At 35.4% G+C, this 19,048-nt stretch overlaps 2 protein-coding genes across 2 annotated transcripts; one reads left to right on the forward strand and one right to left on the reverse strand.

The window, feature by feature from the left end:
• Positions 1-581: 581 nt before the first annotated feature.
• LOC121251772 (acyltransferase-like protein At3g26840, chloroplastic) lies at positions 582-12,210 on the forward strand. Its single transcript, XM_041151121.1, is given in 15 exon segments — positions 582-1,197; positions 2,716-2,767; positions 3,754-3,809; positions 4,132-4,290; positions 4,766-4,870; positions 5,511-5,617; positions 6,101-6,222; positions 7,342-7,450; positions 8,656-8,786; positions 9,227-9,314; positions 9,316-9,597; positions 10,165-10,278; positions 10,773-10,858; positions 10,990-11,099; positions 11,990-12,210. Coding segments are annotated over 15 exon segments (2,067 nt in total). The 5' UTR covers positions 582-842; the 3' UTR covers positions 12,181-12,210.
• A 1,285-nt stretch (positions 12,211-13,495) lies between these two features.
• LOC121251771 lies at positions 13,496-18,831 on the reverse strand. The gene is made up of 7 exons (XM_041151120.1): positions 18,704-18,831; positions 16,709-17,937; positions 16,101-16,654; positions 15,733-15,984; positions 15,290-15,370; positions 14,323-14,970; positions 13,496-13,702 (listed from the first exon to the last, which is right to left on the reverse strand). The coding sequence occupies exons 2-7, from the start codon at positions 17,448-17,450 to the stop codon at positions 13,649-13,651; spliced, it is 2,331 nt and encodes a 776-aa protein (XP_041007054.1). The 5' UTR covers positions 17,451-17,937; positions 18,704-18,831; the 3' UTR covers positions 13,496-13,648.
• Between the last annotated feature and the right edge of the window lie 217 nt (positions 18,832-19,048).

The following is a 19,048-nucleotide window of genomic DNA, read 5'->3' on the forward strand; positions in this document are numbered from 1 at the left end:
CAAATTGTTCAGTCAGACTCAGGGAAGATAATTTGATGGTCGATCACAGCGACCGCACCATTTTAACTCTGATCAATTAGAGCAAATCGGAACCTTCTTGCCGCTCTTACTTTCCACGTTAATTAGAAAGACCATCTTGTTTTGTTTTTATCTTATATGGTTTTTCTGTCGAAAAAGAAAATGAGAGGAAACTGCGACAAATAGTGATGTGCACATACAAACACATCACGACACGTCGGTTTTGTTAATCCAGCCAACTGTAATTATTTTGAATAACATCTTGATGTTATGATTAAGTGTAAAAGATTATTTTATATAAAAAAAAGTGTAAAAAATTATTTTATATAATTCATTTGTAAACGTGATACACTTAATATGATATATACAAAACTAAAAAAGATATTAAAAATCCGGTATCTTTTCATCGCACAACCAGAAAAAAACGGGAGGGTGGGAACAATAACAAACCGTTAATCCTCGGCTTGCACAATTATTAACACAAGTAATTAGAACAATAACTTTAATAAACATTTTAAATCGGAATAACAATTTTAATAAATAATTTTTTTTTTTTTTGTAATTATCAGAGATCGCTTCTAAGTTTTCCCGTTGTCTCTCTTTCCTAATTTTGATTTTAGAATATACTCAGTCACTGCTATGTCGTGCTATGCATAATATAATAATAATAATTGTCAGGGTTCAATTTCGTTTTTATTGTCTCCCCTGGCTTTTAAATCACCGAGGACCGCCGGTTGAGTGCTCTGTGATTTGCAGAGTCCCCCAGCCAGCCATGACTAATTGATTATGTAGCTTCGCTTAGCTAATTAGCTACCTATCCATCCATGGCGGCCACCGGGACTTCTCTTTTTCACTCTAGTTTGTACCCGTTATTCCATCGGGACTCGACGTCCTCATCCCTTGGGAAGTTGATATCTATTTCGATTTCGACTTGGCGACTCGCAGAGCAAGCGCCAACCCCTGCGACGAAGCTGAGGAGGTTGCAAAAGCGTGGAGAAGTTGAGGCGGTAGCTGCAGCGAAGTATGAGGATCCGGTGGTGGGGAGTAAGAGCTTGAAGGAGTACTTAGAGCGATCAAAGGAGTTGATTATCAGATCAGACGGTGGACCGCCTAGGTGGTTCACGCCCTTGGAGTGCGGGCCTCCGTCGATTAATTCACCCCTGCTCCTCTTTTTGCCTGGTTCATCTTCTTACATTAACTGGTTTCCGTTATTTTTTACTCAATCCCCTAATTCACCCCTAGTTCCCTTCGGTTGCGACGTATTTGGAAGAGAAGTTATATAATTATAAAGATTTTATAAAAATAAATTTATAAATTAACATAATTTTATATAATATATTATATCTATTTTTTTATAATAAAAATAATTTTATAATATAATATATTACCTTAAATCCCATTAATTTATAAATCTATTTTTATGAAATATGTTCATTAAAGTATTTATCAACTACAACATTCGAAAAGTTGATACATGATATTGAAATGCATCATCTCAAAGATTTTTCATTATAAACTATTGAAATTCTACATACTTTTTAGATGGAGAAAATGATCATACGTATTGTATTCTCTTTCCTCTACTATGATTTTTTTCACAGAATTTTCCTTTATAAGATTTTAACCAAACAATCCTAAAATATTTCAAAGTACACAAAAATATTATATACTTTTTTCTTCACCCTTTGACAATGTTTTAATGAGACATGTTTTTTGTGTATAGTCATCCAAAGATGAGTATTATAAATGTACACATGAATTTGATAGATGACCATTTAGTTTCCACCACATATACCGACTCTTAAAATTCTCATTTATGCACCAACTCTTAAAATTTATAAATTTATTAATGTATCCCAATAATTCATGTATCATCTTTTTATATCTTTTATCTCTTATGCCTATAAAAATGCATCTTGAAGATTATTTGTATAACATAAGAAATTAAAAGAGGATGATTTGAGCTCCTGGGAGCTAAGTTTACAATTCTATCTTTTAATTCTCTTAGAGCACTAGTAGTGACCTCAATAATAAACTTTGGCCAAAATTTGATTAGAAAATTTATTTTTAAAAATTTAGCTAGCCACTTTTAAATAATACTAAATAATATACTCAATAAATGTATCACTATTCTATTAAAATATTAATTTTAAACTTTTTATTTATTTTAATTCTAATTATAATTTAAATATTTATTTATTATTAAAAAATTATATATTAATTTTCTATCGTTCATAATCAAGAACTACTTTTGCCTTAAAATAAAAATGAAAAAAAAAATAAAGTCAGTACACGAAATTCACCCAATTGCATAATCAATAACTACATCAATACATATCCAAACGCTACATCACCAAGCTTTCTAGGACCTCTCAACTTTTTCTAATTGTAAATATATTGTGTATTGTTAGAATATAGTCAGATCGAGTATATTGTTGCTTGTGACAGTCCCAAATAAAGTACCCTTTTTTACTAAATAAGGGATCGACGATATCAGTAACTCTTTCTTCTGAAAATTTATTGCTGCCGTAACTAACTTTATCTTCCATCACACCCATGAGAAATTTCTACTTTACATATCCATTTTGATCAGTTAAACTTCCGTTTACATCTGGAAATCTTTTTATGGTTATAATATGTTTTTCTGGTTGAAAATAGAACTGATTATATGCTATTTTTTGAGTGGGGACTTTTCAGGGATTATCGATTCTGGACTTGGACTTATTAAGCAACATCATCGACTTGGAAAGTATGTGTTCACTCGTATTTGAATGCCACGAACATTTATTCAGCAAAAAATAAAAATTAAGCAAATAAGTATGCCACGGACAATTAGTACTGTCACTTTTTCTTTCCGTGTCTAAATTAGTGCAGCTAGTTTAAGTCATGGATACTTTGAAAGCAACTTTTCATTAAAAGAGTTTTCCTATATCTATGAAAAATAAAAGAAAAATTCTTCTCATTAGCCATTATTTACTACTTCATACTTTATAAAAAATATTCTCACATCTTATGAAAAAAAAATTATATGTATGGAGTGCGAAAGTGAATAGTGGCTAATGCATAGAATTATTCAAAATAAAAACAAGACAAAAAAATATACATAAAAATTGTCAAATAGTCCGAATTATTAATTTTGAAATCACCTCTTAAATTACTAAAAATTGTAAATCACTTGCTCCATAAAAAATAAACACCCTTGACTAAAAACTTAGAAACCTAAAAAGTCATAAACAAGCAAAAAGCATTAAAAATGATTTAAATATTTAAAAAATATTCATACAAGTAAAAACAAAAGAAAATTTGAAAAAACTAAAAATCTTAAAAATTAATATTTGTTATCAAACGAAAGTTAAGAAATAAAAAACATGAAAAGGCATAAAATATTTTTGTTGAGTTATATTTTTTGGTTTTTATAAAATTATTTTTCAAAAGATATTTTTTAATTCCAATTAAAAAAAAAAAAACATAACATAGGTACAACGTTGTGGGTAACCTATGTTATGTTTTCTTTTTTTTTCTTTTTTTGTTCTTTTTGATAATCTTTAGCGGTACTGTTTCCTTTTAAAGGAAAAATGGAGTATTTTGCAACCTTTTTATTAATTTAGAGTTCATTGTTGAAACTGATAGTTTGGGGTGATTGAAATTTTGTATAAGGAATTGCTACAGAGTAATGATTATATGAGGCCACCTAATTTTTTTTTTTTTTTTTCCTGTTATTCAACTTAAATGAAGGATTTTTGAGATATGGTGCTTGCACACTCCAGTTATGGATCGAACACCATTTACAGGTCCTTCTCTCTGTCTCACTTTCATTGTTATTAACTACATTTTTCTAACATGCTTGCGAAGTATACTCGAAGTTATTGTAGCGTTGGTCATATATATTGTGTAGCATTAACTGTTGCTCTAGTTTTGGGCTTGAGATCACAACATATTAGAACTGACAAAGTTATCACGAAGCTATGGTTGAAGAAATGAGATCAACTTTTCTCTTGTTTTATATCTTGCGAAAAATCTAGTAAACTGAAGAAAAAATAACTGCTTTTATCTTTCTTTTGTTTTTCGTTTTTTTGAGCGTGGAGCTCATTACTCTAGATTTTCATTTTTTAGAGCTGGTGAAGCTGGTTGAAAGAACAATTAGGTCCCAGAATCACCTTTCACCCAATAGGCCCATATATCTTGTTGGAGAATCATGCGGAGGATGCCTTGCTCTGGCCGTGGCAGCTTGTAATCCCGATATTGATCTTGTGCTAATTTTGGCTAACCCAGGTAAATTTTGTTTTAAATCAACTGGAGTAATAGGTCAAGTTGATTGTATTAATCCAAGAGCTGTATAGTTGTAGTGTTTTTATGACAAAGCAAAATGTGAAAGAGTCTTCAAAGCAAGAGCAGTGATAGAGACACAGGAAGCAGTGCTCTTCAAAGTAAGAGCACTCTTTTCACTTTGTTGCACTGCTCATGCAGTGTTGAAAGCCACTGCTCAGCATAACAAACAACACGACTGAATCTATACTGTTTTATTTTTTATTTTTTCACTTTTTAAATTTTATATGAATAAAAAGTAGTTATAAAATGATGAAAAAAAGTGAAAAAAAAAAAAAAAAAAAGGGAAGCGAAAAGAAGTCATATAAAAAGATTCGGTATAAACTCGTTGTCATGCCGAGTAGCGGCACTTTTTTATTTATTATTATTATTTTTTTTTTTGCTCACTCTTCTTAGTGCATAAATGATGTTTTCTTTGCAGCTACATCGTTTAGTCACTCTCAACTACAGTTGTTTATGACACTATTGGACATTATGCCTGACCTACTCCCTCGTGGCCTCCCTAACATGTTGAGACTGATGACAGGTTTGCTTTCGTCGTTGTGACTCCTAGTCGCTTGAGACATAGAAGCATTTCCACCTAGCACTGTCGTTCTCCACAATATAATTGACCTTTTATTTTCTTTGTTCTTTTTCACTCTGATCTCTTTTCTTTGGTGTGAAAAAAAATGATTTGTGAATAGTCAACATCAATAGTGATCATTCTCCGCATCTCAATTTCTCATGTTAAGAGACAGATCTTTGCCAAGTTTTTTGGTTCCCCCCGTATTGCCTTATAAAACGGATGGGTGGAGAGGGCTTGATGACCTAAGGTGTAGACTTGTTGGACTAAAACTTTTTTTCCCCTTAAAATTGGAGAGCATGTATTAAAGGTTTCATTTAAATGTTAAAATGGACATCTTGGAATTAAAAGAAAAAAAAGATCCAAATTCTTTTAACCCAGAAACTGATTTAGTGCCTCTCTTTTCGTTATCCCAAGCATGGCGAAAATGATCAGTTCTAAGAAAAATGAACTGTTTTCATATCAAGTATCCATACCTATGTTACTCATCTAGTTGCATATTAAGTATCCATGCCTATGTTACTGATAAAAAAGTATGCATACCCATGGGTATAGATTTACATACATGCTCACTTGACACTAGCAATTGTATAATGTCCATTAGGGGATCCTTTGAGGATGATGATGTACAGTCTGCTGGAGGGACTTTCTTTACAACAAACGGTTGGAGAGCTATCACAAGATCTTCTTGCAATTTCATCTTATCTCTCTGTAAGGCTCAACTTTAAAACATGAATAGGTCGGTAGCATATGTATGTGTATGTAAACTCCGAGGAGATGTCGTTCTATTAACTTTAATGTTGGTTAGATTACTTGTACACCAAAACTTATCCAAATAAATTTATAAACAGGAAAAATAGATGTTTTATAAATCTTGATGAAATTTGTGGAGCCAAATGGCTTACTTTTTAACTTGATCTTTAGTGTTGGATAGTTTTCTTTTCTAAAGAACATTTGAACTATCTCACTTTCTGATTTTTTTCCTTTTTCTTTTTTAATTTTCTTTTGTAATGAGTAAAATTGTCCTGCTATCAATTTGATATAACATGCCACTCTATATGAGATTTTAAATATCGACGACTCTGGACTTCTGTTTGAGTTCATACAAAGAGAGTTGGCTAGTCCTTACTCTATCATGTTTGTCCTTGTGGAAATATTTTTCCCTTCATACATCTCTGATGATTAAATTCTCAGATTCTGCCTGATGTCTATCCAAGAGAAACACTTGGCTGGAAGCTGCAGATGCTTAAATCAGCTTCATCAGTTTCCAATTCACGCCTCCATGCTGTAAAAGCTCAAACACTGATACTTTTTACGTTCGTATCCTTTGCTGTAACCCAGCCCATTTCAATAGTTACCTGAACATCCAAGCTCTTGTTAATATTTGGCTTAAATTGGTTGAACTGCTTACAAGCCACAAAAGATTATTAAAAAAAAAAAAACACTAAGAAGTAAAACTGCCCCTTTTTTGTTATTTTGTAAAAGAACAACTACAAAAACAAACATATTTAGCATTTCGTTTCTTTTGTAATAATTGGTCTACTTGCAGCCCTTTTTAATAGAATGATGTTAAAGCAATTAAACCAAGTTTTCTTCAGCTGAAAAACACTAGGCACATTGATTTCAAAAGAGAAAACCTTATCCTCTAAGAGCTCATTGATGATTATAATCAGCTTCTTAAAATGACAATGAGATTAATAATTCCTTGTAGATCTTTGCATTTCAGATCAATGTACTCTAGATGATAATATAACCTCCGCTTCCATCTGGAAAGTGGAAGCTAAAATGAGGCAAAGGAACCAAAGAACTACAGTATTCAAGTTTCATAAGATATGTAAGTTAAAAAGAGGCAAATGTACTTGCTATATTTTAATCTATATAAAACTAGGGATATACTAATAACTCAAGATAGTCTAATTTTGTGATACCCCATTCTGAAAAGTGATAAAGGTAGGTGGTGTATGAGATCCTACATTGCTTAGAAGGAGAAATTATTACTCTTTATAATGTTTTAATAAGATTCCAATTATATCATTAATTAGTTATTTTAAAATATAGATCATGTAACTTGAACTTTCTACTGGGGCATTATAAATTTCTGACTGGGCTAAATGGCAGCCTCTTTTTCCCACTACATGCTACATAGCTCCGTCTTTGGAACCTAGAGCTTATGCCCAACATTGGAAAAGGCAGAACGTTGGCCTAATCAAGAATGATGTGTGGGCCATATATCTTGTACAAATGGCATCTTCATTTTGAAACATTGGCTTTAAGCTTTCAAATGCTTTTTCCCAGTGAAAGTATGGTTATTTGTCTATTGTAAAGACATTATGGGCCATGGCGATGTTTGTTCTACACTCTTGTTGGGCTTCCCTTTTCTTATCTCGTGGTTCTTTCAAGAATGATTGTTCGAGTCCATTGTTTGACTTTTTTAGTGAGAGAGATCAGTTGCTACCTAGTCAAGATGAAGGTGAAAAGCTGCGTCGTGCACTGCCAAAATGTGAAATTCGTAAGTTCAACGAGAGTGGCCATTTCCTCTTCTTGGTATGAATCTCTCTCTCTCTCTCTCTCTATATATATATATATATCTCCCCTCTGCGTGTGTGTTTATGGGTGTGTGCACACGTTTGTACACGAAACCATGTGTCTGGTTTCGTCTGCTTGCTGAGGCTCTGTCATTAACAGTGACTTGGTAATTACCGGTGTTCAGTTTCCCTTACTTGTCTGGAAGTTCCATAATCCAAGGCCTGGCAGAAGAGTTCAAGCAAAACAATAGCAGAGAGTTTATAAATAAGAGGATAAAAATGTATACCTATGGTGGTTTTGTTGTGAATTGTTGTGCAAAAAACACACACCAACAATGACAAGTAAAGTAAAAGTAATCACGATCAAGCACACGACGCACGATATACGTGGTATGATAAATTGCTTATGTCCAAAGAGTTGCAAAAATCTTATTAACCAGAGGAGATTACAATCACTCAATCACAACTCATACTCTCTAGGGCTTCCTGCTCTCTTACACAGTATGCACTCACTAGACAATTGTTCTCTCTCAAAATATGCTGAAAGTCGTACAAAACAAGTCAAATATAATATATATAGCAAACGGCACTGGAAATCCTAATTTGGCAAAATATGCATTCTTTGCTCGAGCGGTGTGTCGAGCACGCATCAAGCGAACAATATTGGTTCGAGCGGGGTGTCGTACCAACACTAGGGTTTGTGTCTAGCTCGAACTCACGGGTTGAGCTTCGCTTGAGCCTATTGTCGAGCGCTGGTCGAGCGCACATCAAGCAAACACTCTGTTTCTCAATTTTCAGCTCTAAAACCAATCTCCACATACACCTCAACAGGTTTCTGTGGCAAATATATGTGTGTGTGTGAATTTAGTGTAAACTTAGAATGCTCTTCTTACAATATGAAACCAAAATGGAGCTCAAACACTTCCTGTACGAGTCTTAGATTCATATGCTGTTAAACATCAAAGAAAGAAAATGATTTCTTTCATCTTTTGAAAATTATATAGTTATATATATATTTTTTTTGTCATATACCGAACCATCATGCATCAGCATTTGTATGAACTTGGCATAAAACTGCTTATTTTGAAACAGATTTTTTAGGATTATATTATGTGCTCCAATTACAGGTTTTGTCACAGTTAGTTTATACAGTCCCTGAATTATATACATTCTTTGAGTTGTAGATATATCACACTTTGCTTGAGTTTTTCACATATATGGCAGCAAGATAGTATTGATTTGGTCACTATCATCAAGGGTGCTGGTTTCTATCGTCGCAGAAAATGCAAAGACTATGTTTCAGATTACATGCCACCAACCTCTACTGAGTTCAATAAAATATATGCTGAAAGCAGGTAGGTCCAAGAAATAAACACACATACACAGATTATTTCTGTGATAACAACATGTTCAAAAACCAAGGTGCCTGACCAGTCCATCCATGGTTTATATATGGCATGGGGGCATGCCGGTGTCAACCAAGTAAAATGGATTGTAGGATTTTGTCGACTAATAACATTAGAATTTAGAGCTTCTTCTAGGACCATATGCACACAAAACTATGTATATGGTAGCTAATGTACTAGATGGATATGGCTGTTTCGCCTTTTTCGTTTCGTCTGAGACAGTAGGAGAAAGTTCTCAAGATCGACTCGATCCTGATACATACCCACAATGATCAAGGAGAATACTTGCAGCTGATCTGAAAGTCATCTTAGAGATCAATTTTCCAGACTTCTACGATGAATCTATATCAAATTGCACACCACATTGATTGTTTTTATGATGTTCTCAGATGGATTAATGCTGTTACTAGCCCTGTGATATTGTCAACTTTAGAGGATGGGAAGATTGTGAGGGGCCTTGCTGGAATACCTTCAGAGGGGTCCTGTCTTGCTAGTAGGCTATCACATGCTACTAGGACTTGAAGTGGTTCCCTTGGTAACCAAGATTTATCTGGAAAGAAACATTCTTGTGCGGGGGATAGCACATCCAATGATGTTTATAAAGCATAAACAAGGAAGGTTACCTGATTTATCACAGTTTGACACATTACGAATGATGGGTGCAGTTCCTGTCTCAGGGATTAACTTCTACAAGCTTTTCTCTTCAAAATCTCATGTCCTGCTGTATCCAGGAGGCATGCGTGAGGCTCTCCACCGGAAGGTAACATTTTAATTTCTACTTTGATTTACTCCTTTTATATCAATGTACATACACACAATCACAATATGAATGTTTACTTCTATTTTGGTTGAATTAAAATCCAGTGTCTCAGTTTCAAACATAATAAGACTCTTCATCTATCCTTGGGCTGCAACTCAGACAAGGTGCCTGGGGTAGAGATTAAACCTTGCTCAACCACTGGAATAGCACTTCTTCCCTCAATAGCATACCTAGCCCCACCATGTGCCTGGTCATCATGTCTGCTTGGGTCTACTGGGCTGGAACCAGCAGCATAAGGATGTTGAATATTATGTGTTAAACCTGACCTGTATCCCTTGCTCAGCCCCTCTGTGGTGGGGTCTAGTGTTCCCAATCAAGACTCAATCCAAGATAGGGAAAGCCTAACTTGCTAATTTATTGGTTTGGATCTGGTTGGTTTGCATCTACCAGCTCAAGCTGCAGTCCTAAAAGACATCTTTATCATTTTTGCATGCATTCTTTGTTTTCATGATGTGATAAAACGCTAATTTAAATATTTCTAAATCCTTGACTTTTTGTACTTCCTAGGGTGAAGAATACAAGTTGATCTGGCCAGAACAGTCTGAGTTTGTCAGGATGGCGGCAAGATTTGGAGCCAAAATCATACCTTTTGGTGCTGTTGGAGAAGATGATATTAGTGAAGTAAGCTAAAAACTTTAGTTTGTATCATCTCCTTTTAATCAATGATCAATTCCATCTCATTGATAGATTTGCATCCAGCGAAGTCTGATTTTTAGTCTGCTAGCTGAATACATCTTGCACGAGTCTTCACCTGGCCAGGTTCAAAATTAAAACCTGGATCTACATGCACACACTTATTAATTTAAATTGTACGTAACATGCATCCTTATCATTGTTCAGTAACTTTTAGTCTGTGTTATGTGGTGAGAACCATAAGTAGAAGTGTCGTAACAAAATGGTTCCTTGCCATAATTTTTTATGTTATGTATGGGGAACCTTGTTAGAAGTGTCCCAACTATGCTGAACACAAGCAGAGGTGGGAATATGTTTTAAGAACTATATACTTTATTGCTATTTGTTGTTGTGCCTAGCTTTTATTCAGATTGAAATTTTTTTCACTGGATTTGACTGGTCTATGCTTTCTAATGTATAATTGGTTTCATGTTAATTGATAGCTGGTTTTTGACTACAATGACTTGATGAAGATTCCTTACTTTAAGGCTGAAATAAGAGAATTAACTAATGAGGCCGTGAAGTTAAGGTATATTAAGCTCTTCTTGTGTTGACTTGCATTACACGTTTTCTTCACAAATACATACTCTCAAGTTGAGTTTTCCCTTGCGTTTTCTTTGCCCATTCTTCCTTTAATATTACCGTCATCCTGTATTATAGGACTAATGATTATGGGGAGGTGGCAAACCAAGATGTACACTTTCCAGGAATTCTACCAAAATTTCCTGGTCGGTTTTATTACTACTTCGGGAAACCCATTAAAACAGAAGGTATGGCCACTCAAATTGATAAAATACTAGTAAAGATAAGGTTTTATGATACTGTGGTTCATGTAATTGGGAATGATAGGCATCTCCTCATTGCATCAATCTTACAGATATCATAGGTTGGAAATTAACTTTAAATTCAGTCTGCGAATTAAGTTCATTTAAAGTACCCAACTCACTGAGCTGGCTAGAAGCAGCCTAAGAAGATTCATACTATATAGCAATCATCGAGTTATAATCATATCTTTACATGCCATTCTCTTCTAACATCTCTGCGATTTATCATGTGCTTATAGTCTATCATCACAATTGCATAACATGACACGTGTAAGGTTTTCTTAGAAATCACTACTACATCATACACCTACCCACGTGCCAATTAAGATCGATATATGGTAGGTCGTTTGGTTTGCAGGTGTAAAGGGACGCATTGGGTACTTTTAACTTCTGTAGTCAACCCCCCTTCTTCGAGTCCGCCGTATCTTCGCTATCTAAAAACAGTCTATAATTATCATCCCCTACACTACACACCGTAGTGTAGTGTAAATATCTATGTTTAAATAGAATGAAGAAAATGATAAATCACATATTAGTGTGTGGTATAGGAGAGGATAAGTAACATTTCTTGCAGGTGTGTGGTGTTGAATAGAATTTTTCGTCTTTACTATTCTAAATTAGAACAAATACGAAGTGATGAGATAAGATAAATCTTAAAAAAAAAATATCTTGACAAGGATATATAATAATCAACTCAAATTTTTTTATTTGATTTTGTCTCTCTAGCATACTAGTTCTTGATGCAATTTTGTTTTTCCTTTCCACCTTTGGTAAGATACAGGTTGATTAATCTGTTTTTTTTTTTTTTTTTTTTTTCTTTTTTAAATCTCCTGAAGGAAGGGAGCAGGAATTAAGAGACGGGGACAAGTCTCATGAATTATATTTACAAGTCAAGATCGAGGTACAGAGATGCATTGGTTATTTGAAGGAAAAAAGAGAAAATGATCCTTTTAGAAATCTATTGTCTCGGTTAATTTACCAGACCAAACATGGCTTTTCTGCTGAAGTTCCTACATTTGAACTTTGAGTTTTTCGTAAGAGATGAATTCCATCTTCACTTCCCCTCCCAACCAAAGATACACATGAGCTTTTGCCGGTGGGCGCGATATAGTGGCCAGGCATGATGACGATGACAAGAATATTACACAGCAGATCAATGGTTTATTTCTTGGTCATCACGTGTGTTACCTATCATGCATCACAAGTAGGAGTGACAATATGTAACACAATCCGTTAACCCAACACGAATACGATACGATAAAAACGAGTTAGGGTTTAACCTTAACGGGTTTGGGTCAAAACGGTTTGACCCGTTAAGACACGATTGCTTAACAGGTCAATCCGTTTTGACTTGTTATGACCTGTTAAGAAATTTAAAGTTACAATTATACCTTTATATCTAAAAATAAAATTGTTAGGATTTTAATTTCAATATTTTTATTGTTTGGATTGTAATTTTGGACTTGTAATTAGTTTTATATTTTTTTTTACAGATATTGTAATTTTAACATTTATATAAAATTATGCTAAATTTAATTAAGTCAAACTGGTTAATTTCGAGTATATTTTACTCATTTATATAAACGGGTCAAAATGGGTTGACACGACACGAATACCACTCGTTAACACAATTTGACACCCGATTTATAAGTCTCAAATTGATTATCGGAGACTACGATTGAATGTAATAATGAAAAAATGTGGTATTTTTATTTTAATGGAATAATGCTAGATACAGTTATGGAGTGAGTATACGCTGAGCAATCATTCTAAAAAATATATAGTCTATTATTAAAAAAATAATTTTTTTTTATATAGTTCTTATATTTATTTATTCTTTTTTAGAAAGATTGTACAGTATTTAAACATTCTACTGGAAATATTATTACTCAAATTTTCAAGAGGGGCCATGTCCTTTTTATTCGCTGCAGGTAAACGTATTTCAATTTATTCTTGATCAATTGGGTCATCATGATCCGAGGCACGTCGGGCAGTTAATAAAACACGGCCATGGGCCCTCTTCAACAAAACAAACCCCCAGCCCACATAACGAATACGATGTATAGACAACAATCGCACTTCTTCGTCGTGTTCTTTATTCATGTTGCCCAATTTGAATATAACTTCCGGCCCCTCAAAACTTTATTGTTTTTTTTTTTTTTTTTTTTTTTCTCAAAAAGAGAAGACCACAAGAAGGGGAAGCCCCCGTGGGCCGTGCTTAGCTAAACATAACACAGCAACAGCACTGCTGATAATCGCAACCGTCAAAGTAAGTCAACTTGACCTCGGTTGAGTGAATATGATTTTTGGGCGCATTAATAAATAGATATCGACAGTGATGCTGCCATATAATATTTAACCCATCAAATTATTTGGAATCTAATTCTTTACAGGTAAAGAAGTCAAGGTTAATGCAATTTTGAGATGAGATGAGATGAATATATACAGAGCAAATAATCTTTGCTTTCGGGGAGAGGTTAATTAGAAATTTCACTTCAGTTGATTTCGAAGTATCTTGGATCTTCTGGGAAATGGTATTCCGCCCTCAACTGCCATAAGACAGCAAAAAAATCCAGGTTAGACATATAGACATATGACAAAGCTAAATTTCTGAGATATCAAAAAATAGGTTATTGGTGAATATATAGGTTATTGGTGAGGCAGACCCCCGCTTCCATCCAAATTACCAAGAGTGGTTGATTCCATTGTTTTCAAAGAATTCGAGACTATACAGCATAACCATTGACTGGAGACTCATCTTTCGGCCAACGGAACTGCCATATTGACGGTCTCTCTTTGTTACAGCAAACTAAAGCATGAGAAAATGCAAAACGTGTTGTCCTTTATACGTTAAACCAACCACCAATTTACGATAGAAGTTGGAAGCATTAGCTTTCCCACTGATTTCCAATGTCGAGAAACAAATATATTGTATCCAAAAACAAGAAAATTTCATACTACTATATTGAAATGTTTATAACATAAAAGACCAACATGAAGAAACAATCAATGGAGGAAAGCTTGAGCCATCATGGTATGCGAGAAGGATGATATTTACAATCAATCAATGCACTGCTAGCAAAAGCTAAACAACGAATCAAAAGAGGTCTGTCAAAAATTGGATTAACAAAAAGCACTCTTAAAACCATGCATGTTAAAGTTCACATACCTTGCCCTCATCAGCATCTGAATGGCGTTGAGGGAACACAACCCTCAAGTCATTGTAAAGGTAGAACCTCCGCTCCCCTTCCACGTGTTTATTTTGTGGTGCAGATTGAGGATCAGATTTGCATTTCTGAACTGACCTAGAACATTTTGTGATGAAAGGGCAAATAAAACGGAGGTGAAGAGCATAGCGAAGTGCACCAGCACCAGCACCAGCAGTATTATCATTGACCTTTGAACAACCATGTGATTTCCCGAGAGTTTCACAACATTTACCAGCACAGCTGTTGTCCTTCCCCTCAATCCTCTGGCATTGATCAGTGTCACACCCATGCTCAATAATAAAGGATGGACAACCTAGCCCTCCCATGTTGAGAAACTTCTTGGACAGCTCCCCTTTATCTGTTGAATCCACCCGTTTAGATTCTTCATTTCGATTAATTTCATTTTTTTGATCCACGGATCTCACTGTATGTACAGTGCCAACTCCACCTGCACTCCTTACTTCCTCGCTGAACTGTATAGTACGGCTTTGCTGTGAGGCTGGAACCCCCTTGTCTATAACTTTACTGTTTATATCTATATGCCCTTGCTTCAACTGTGCAGAATTTGGGCTGGATGAAGCTAGGGTGAGCTTCTGCCGCAAGAATGTCTACTTTCATGTAAAGAAAAGAAACTCATCAGAGACAGCGTGTTACATACAAGTATATGAAGGCCCCGCTAAATATTCCACACCCCTTCCCTCAAAAAAAAGAGGGTGGGGGGAAATGCCCATATGATCAGAAATTGGATTTGCACTTACAGTTATAATATGTAAAGGGAATATTAAATTTTACATCATCAATTGTCAGATTCTCTGGGGAGGAAATTAAACTTAATCGCAATCTCATGGGAGTTTTCAGGTGTCAAAACAGAACAAAATATGTCATGGCGGTCATTCTATCTATACTCGGGATATAAGGTCATCTTACTTTGGTACCAGCAGGCATGTCAGTCAGATCATAGTTGCAAAGGAAAGTGTGAAGAGGTGTCTTCTCTGGATTGCTGAGAACCTGTGGAGATCAATTCAATTTAACAGTAAACAGAAACCATTTCTTACATCATAAGACGTTAAAACCAACAGTATGTACTAAGACTTAGAAATCATCCCCAAAACTGAGAAAAAAAGGAGTCTTTTATTTTTTGATAAATTTTTTGATAGGTAATTACAACATTTTTTTTTATAAATAACGTCACTGAGTTTATTAAAGAGCACAAGGGGTGCCACCCAAATATACAAAGAGGGCAACACGAGCATGCTATGCTGTATCCATCATGACAAAGTTTTCCAATTAAATAATCCAGTAGTTCAATGGTCATAAGGGTGGTACAAGATGAAGATGTAACAATCGGTTTCAAGATAGAAGCCATGTACCAGCTGTATACGCCCTTTCATTGGAATGCGCAGGCGGCTCTTGAAAGTTTGCGAGTCATCATTGCCAAGGCCTCGTCTTAGTTTTTGGCCACTGCACTTCTTCAATGATGAACTCCCCGCAAGATCTATGGATGCATAATACAGCAAGTAGCAATCTCCATCCACACTGGATACTGAAAATGGAAGCTTCCTTGTCTGTGGTGAAAAATTCCCTCCAGTAATGCTTAGTACAGCTAGAAAGCCATCAATTCTCTATACAAATAAGATACCAACAGTAAGTGGCGGACTCCGATGTCTGTCGAGAATGACTTCCAAAAACTGGATCCATGGTATAAACAAAACTTACACAACATAAAATCATCGCTAACCTGACTGAGTTTTCCGGATAAGAACCGACCAGACAATAGAGACTCCTCAAATGAACCAACCAGGGACCTCCGAACAGGAAGTCCACTTAGACTTCTAATGAATCTTTTACATTGGAAGGTTGGAACTGACTCTTGGGAAAGAGGCCAACTTCTGTCAGCATTACTTTCCAAAGAAGATGGATGGAGCTCTTTTCGCAAAATATAAATTTCTTCAAATGATTTGCTGGCAATCCTATTATCCTCTGCATTACAGGCAAGGATAATGCCTCTGTCAGATCTTTCAAGTGATTGTCCTATATCTTTTAAGGTTAAATGACGGTCCTCCATCTTGTTTTTGATTGTCCTGCATCCTCCAGCAGTTTTCATTCTTTCAGCAAACTTTGGACCAAGAGGTGACAAAGAAAGTGAAGGTGAGTCGACCTTTAGGGGAGATATTGATATTGCCCCACTTTGAGACCTTACCTTACTTGAATCTATGCAGTGATCAAGCCCAGGTGAAAATAAACAACTATTACAATCTGGCAGTTCTTTGTTTTCCAGCAAAGGGCCATCAGATAAACAACTATTGCAATCTGGAAGTTCTTTGTTTTCCAGTAAAGGGCCATCAGTGAATAACATTGATCCCTTTCTACCATTATCGGACTCTGTATTCTTCTGTTCCAAGCAATTAGACAAGGACCAGGTTGGCAAGGTAACATGGTTTTGGCTACCAATATTTGCTTTCTTATTATCTTTCGCTAGAGAAATACTAGAATTATGGTTAAAGGTTGGTGAATTTGCCTTAATATTTCTGCACCCAATGTCTAGCGAATCAATGATAAATTGATCAGGGGAAAGCATACTGCTCAATGGCGACAACAATCGCTTCCTGGCTAGTGCCCCAATGGACTCACTTTCATTGAGTGTGACATTATTCCCAGCAGAAGAATGAACATCAACAACTGAGACTCCCTTGAGCCCAGTTGGAGAACTTGTTCCACCTGATTCAAAACCCACGACCCTAGAAACAGGGTTCTGAATATTCCACCCACTTTTAGAAGTCGACCAATTACCTTTATCCACAGAACCAATTCTCATACCATGAATATTGGAAGTAACTTCCATTGCCCCTCTAAACTTAAATGAATCTTCATGAACCTTTGCAAGCTCCAAGCAGGTGTTTCTTTGGAAATCTATCCTGGAAGAGCATGGTGGATTCCCAGTAAATCGGCTCATACTTTCGCTGCACATTCCCTCCATGACACAGGTGCTTGCATCAGTAAATCGAGGTGGGTTCTGCAAAAACGTACCCAACGGTGCTTCTTCAACTTCCCCGCCTGTTTCACTTGAAGGAACTTGCGGCAAGCCCATCAGTAGTATTCGCAAAAACTAATGTGTATACTTTCTAAAAGATCTTAACGACTTGCTTTTCTAAGGTGCAATGTCAGTTTTCATTCACCCACACTACTTGTATGAATTCACCATTCTCCACCTAGTTTTCTAATCAACAAAGAACCTGTTATTTTAATCAGATGTACATGTGAACTTGTCACTCCAAATGTTATCAACATAACAATTACTTTAAAAAAGAAAAAGAAAAAAAAAATGCTCCACAAATTCTGCTATATCACGAACCTCGGACCTACAGTATTGATTCTCAAATCTAGAGAGAAGCTGAATGCTATGTACCTACTACGGGCATCCACATTTCCAACATTTTTACTCCTGCTCCCTTGGAAGGGTGCAAAGAGAGACCCAAGCACATTACAGATATCCAAAAATCACAAGTAGCACAGACCTTCCAACCTCCACACCAGTACATATGGCTCATGGCCGCTTGAAGAATCAATGCATACACCTGATACAAAAGACGGTAATCCAGATTTTAGTTAGGTGCCACATTCAATTCCGAATTTACTTTAAAATTGACACGTAATTTATGGTATTCTATTGCAATAAATTGCAAGGGAAAAATAAGGCAGAGGAAGAGCCTGACAAACAAAACAAGCTGCAAATCAACCAAATCGATCAAGATAGAAAATCCACAAGCCAACAGCAGAATAATTAATAACCCAGAAAACAATCAACGACGAATAGCTGCGGCAAGAAGTCACAAGGGGTTACTTGTACGAAAGGCATTCAACACGAAGCCAAGACCCATAAGCTTCTGAGTCGTCATATACTAAAACTACAAGCAAACGTTGTTTCTTCATTTCATTTTTCTTTCTTTGTTTATTTTAAATTTTGTTGAAGAGAATAATCTATTTCAATTACCACAATTCCTCAAAGAACAACCAAATCAAGGCAGAATCAAACTAACCACAGCATTAGCCTAGCTTGATCACCCAAATTATGGACTAAAAATAACCAAAATCAAACAACAAAGAAAATGGGTTGCTAGTCCATGGTTAGTTCGATTGAGAGACGAACAAACAAAGGCCTGTGATCAGAGACGAACCACGTAGCTGAATCATTACAGGGATATCTCATGGCAAAATAAATCCAATCCTCAGATAAAATAATGAGTAAAAGCAAAAGCAAAAGCAAAAGATAAAATCACAGACAATTTAGAAAAAGGGAAGGGAGTGGAGAGAAGGGTGTAGGAAATTCAGGAAAACGAATACCTTCTGTAAGGGTGAAGAAGGAAAGGGAAGAGGAGGTAGGAGGGGAAGAAGAGAAGGCGAGGGCTTGGGTTTGTCCTTGTAGAAGAAGGAAGGATTGGGCAATGGGCAGGGATGGGACACGTGTGCTTGCCAATTTGTGTTTATAAACCCAAAACAAAACTGAAACGCACCGCACCGTAGCTTGCTATTTTGTGCTACAGTCACCTTCGGATATCCTGAATAGTTTATTTTTTATTTTTTTATGTATTTTTTTAATCATTATAAATATTTTTTAAAATAATAAAAAATTCACAATATCATTAAAAAATATTTTTTTAATCATTAATTTAAACAAAAAAAAAAAAA

The sequence above is a fragment of the Juglans microcarpa x Juglans regia genome, chromosome 2S (assembly GCF_004785595.1).
Source record: "Juglans microcarpa x Juglans regia isolate MS1-56 chromosome 2S, Jm3101_v1.0, whole genome shotgun sequence".
NCBI lineage: Eukaryota > Viridiplantae > Streptophyta > Magnoliopsida > Fagales > Juglandaceae > Juglans > Juglans microcarpa x Juglans regia.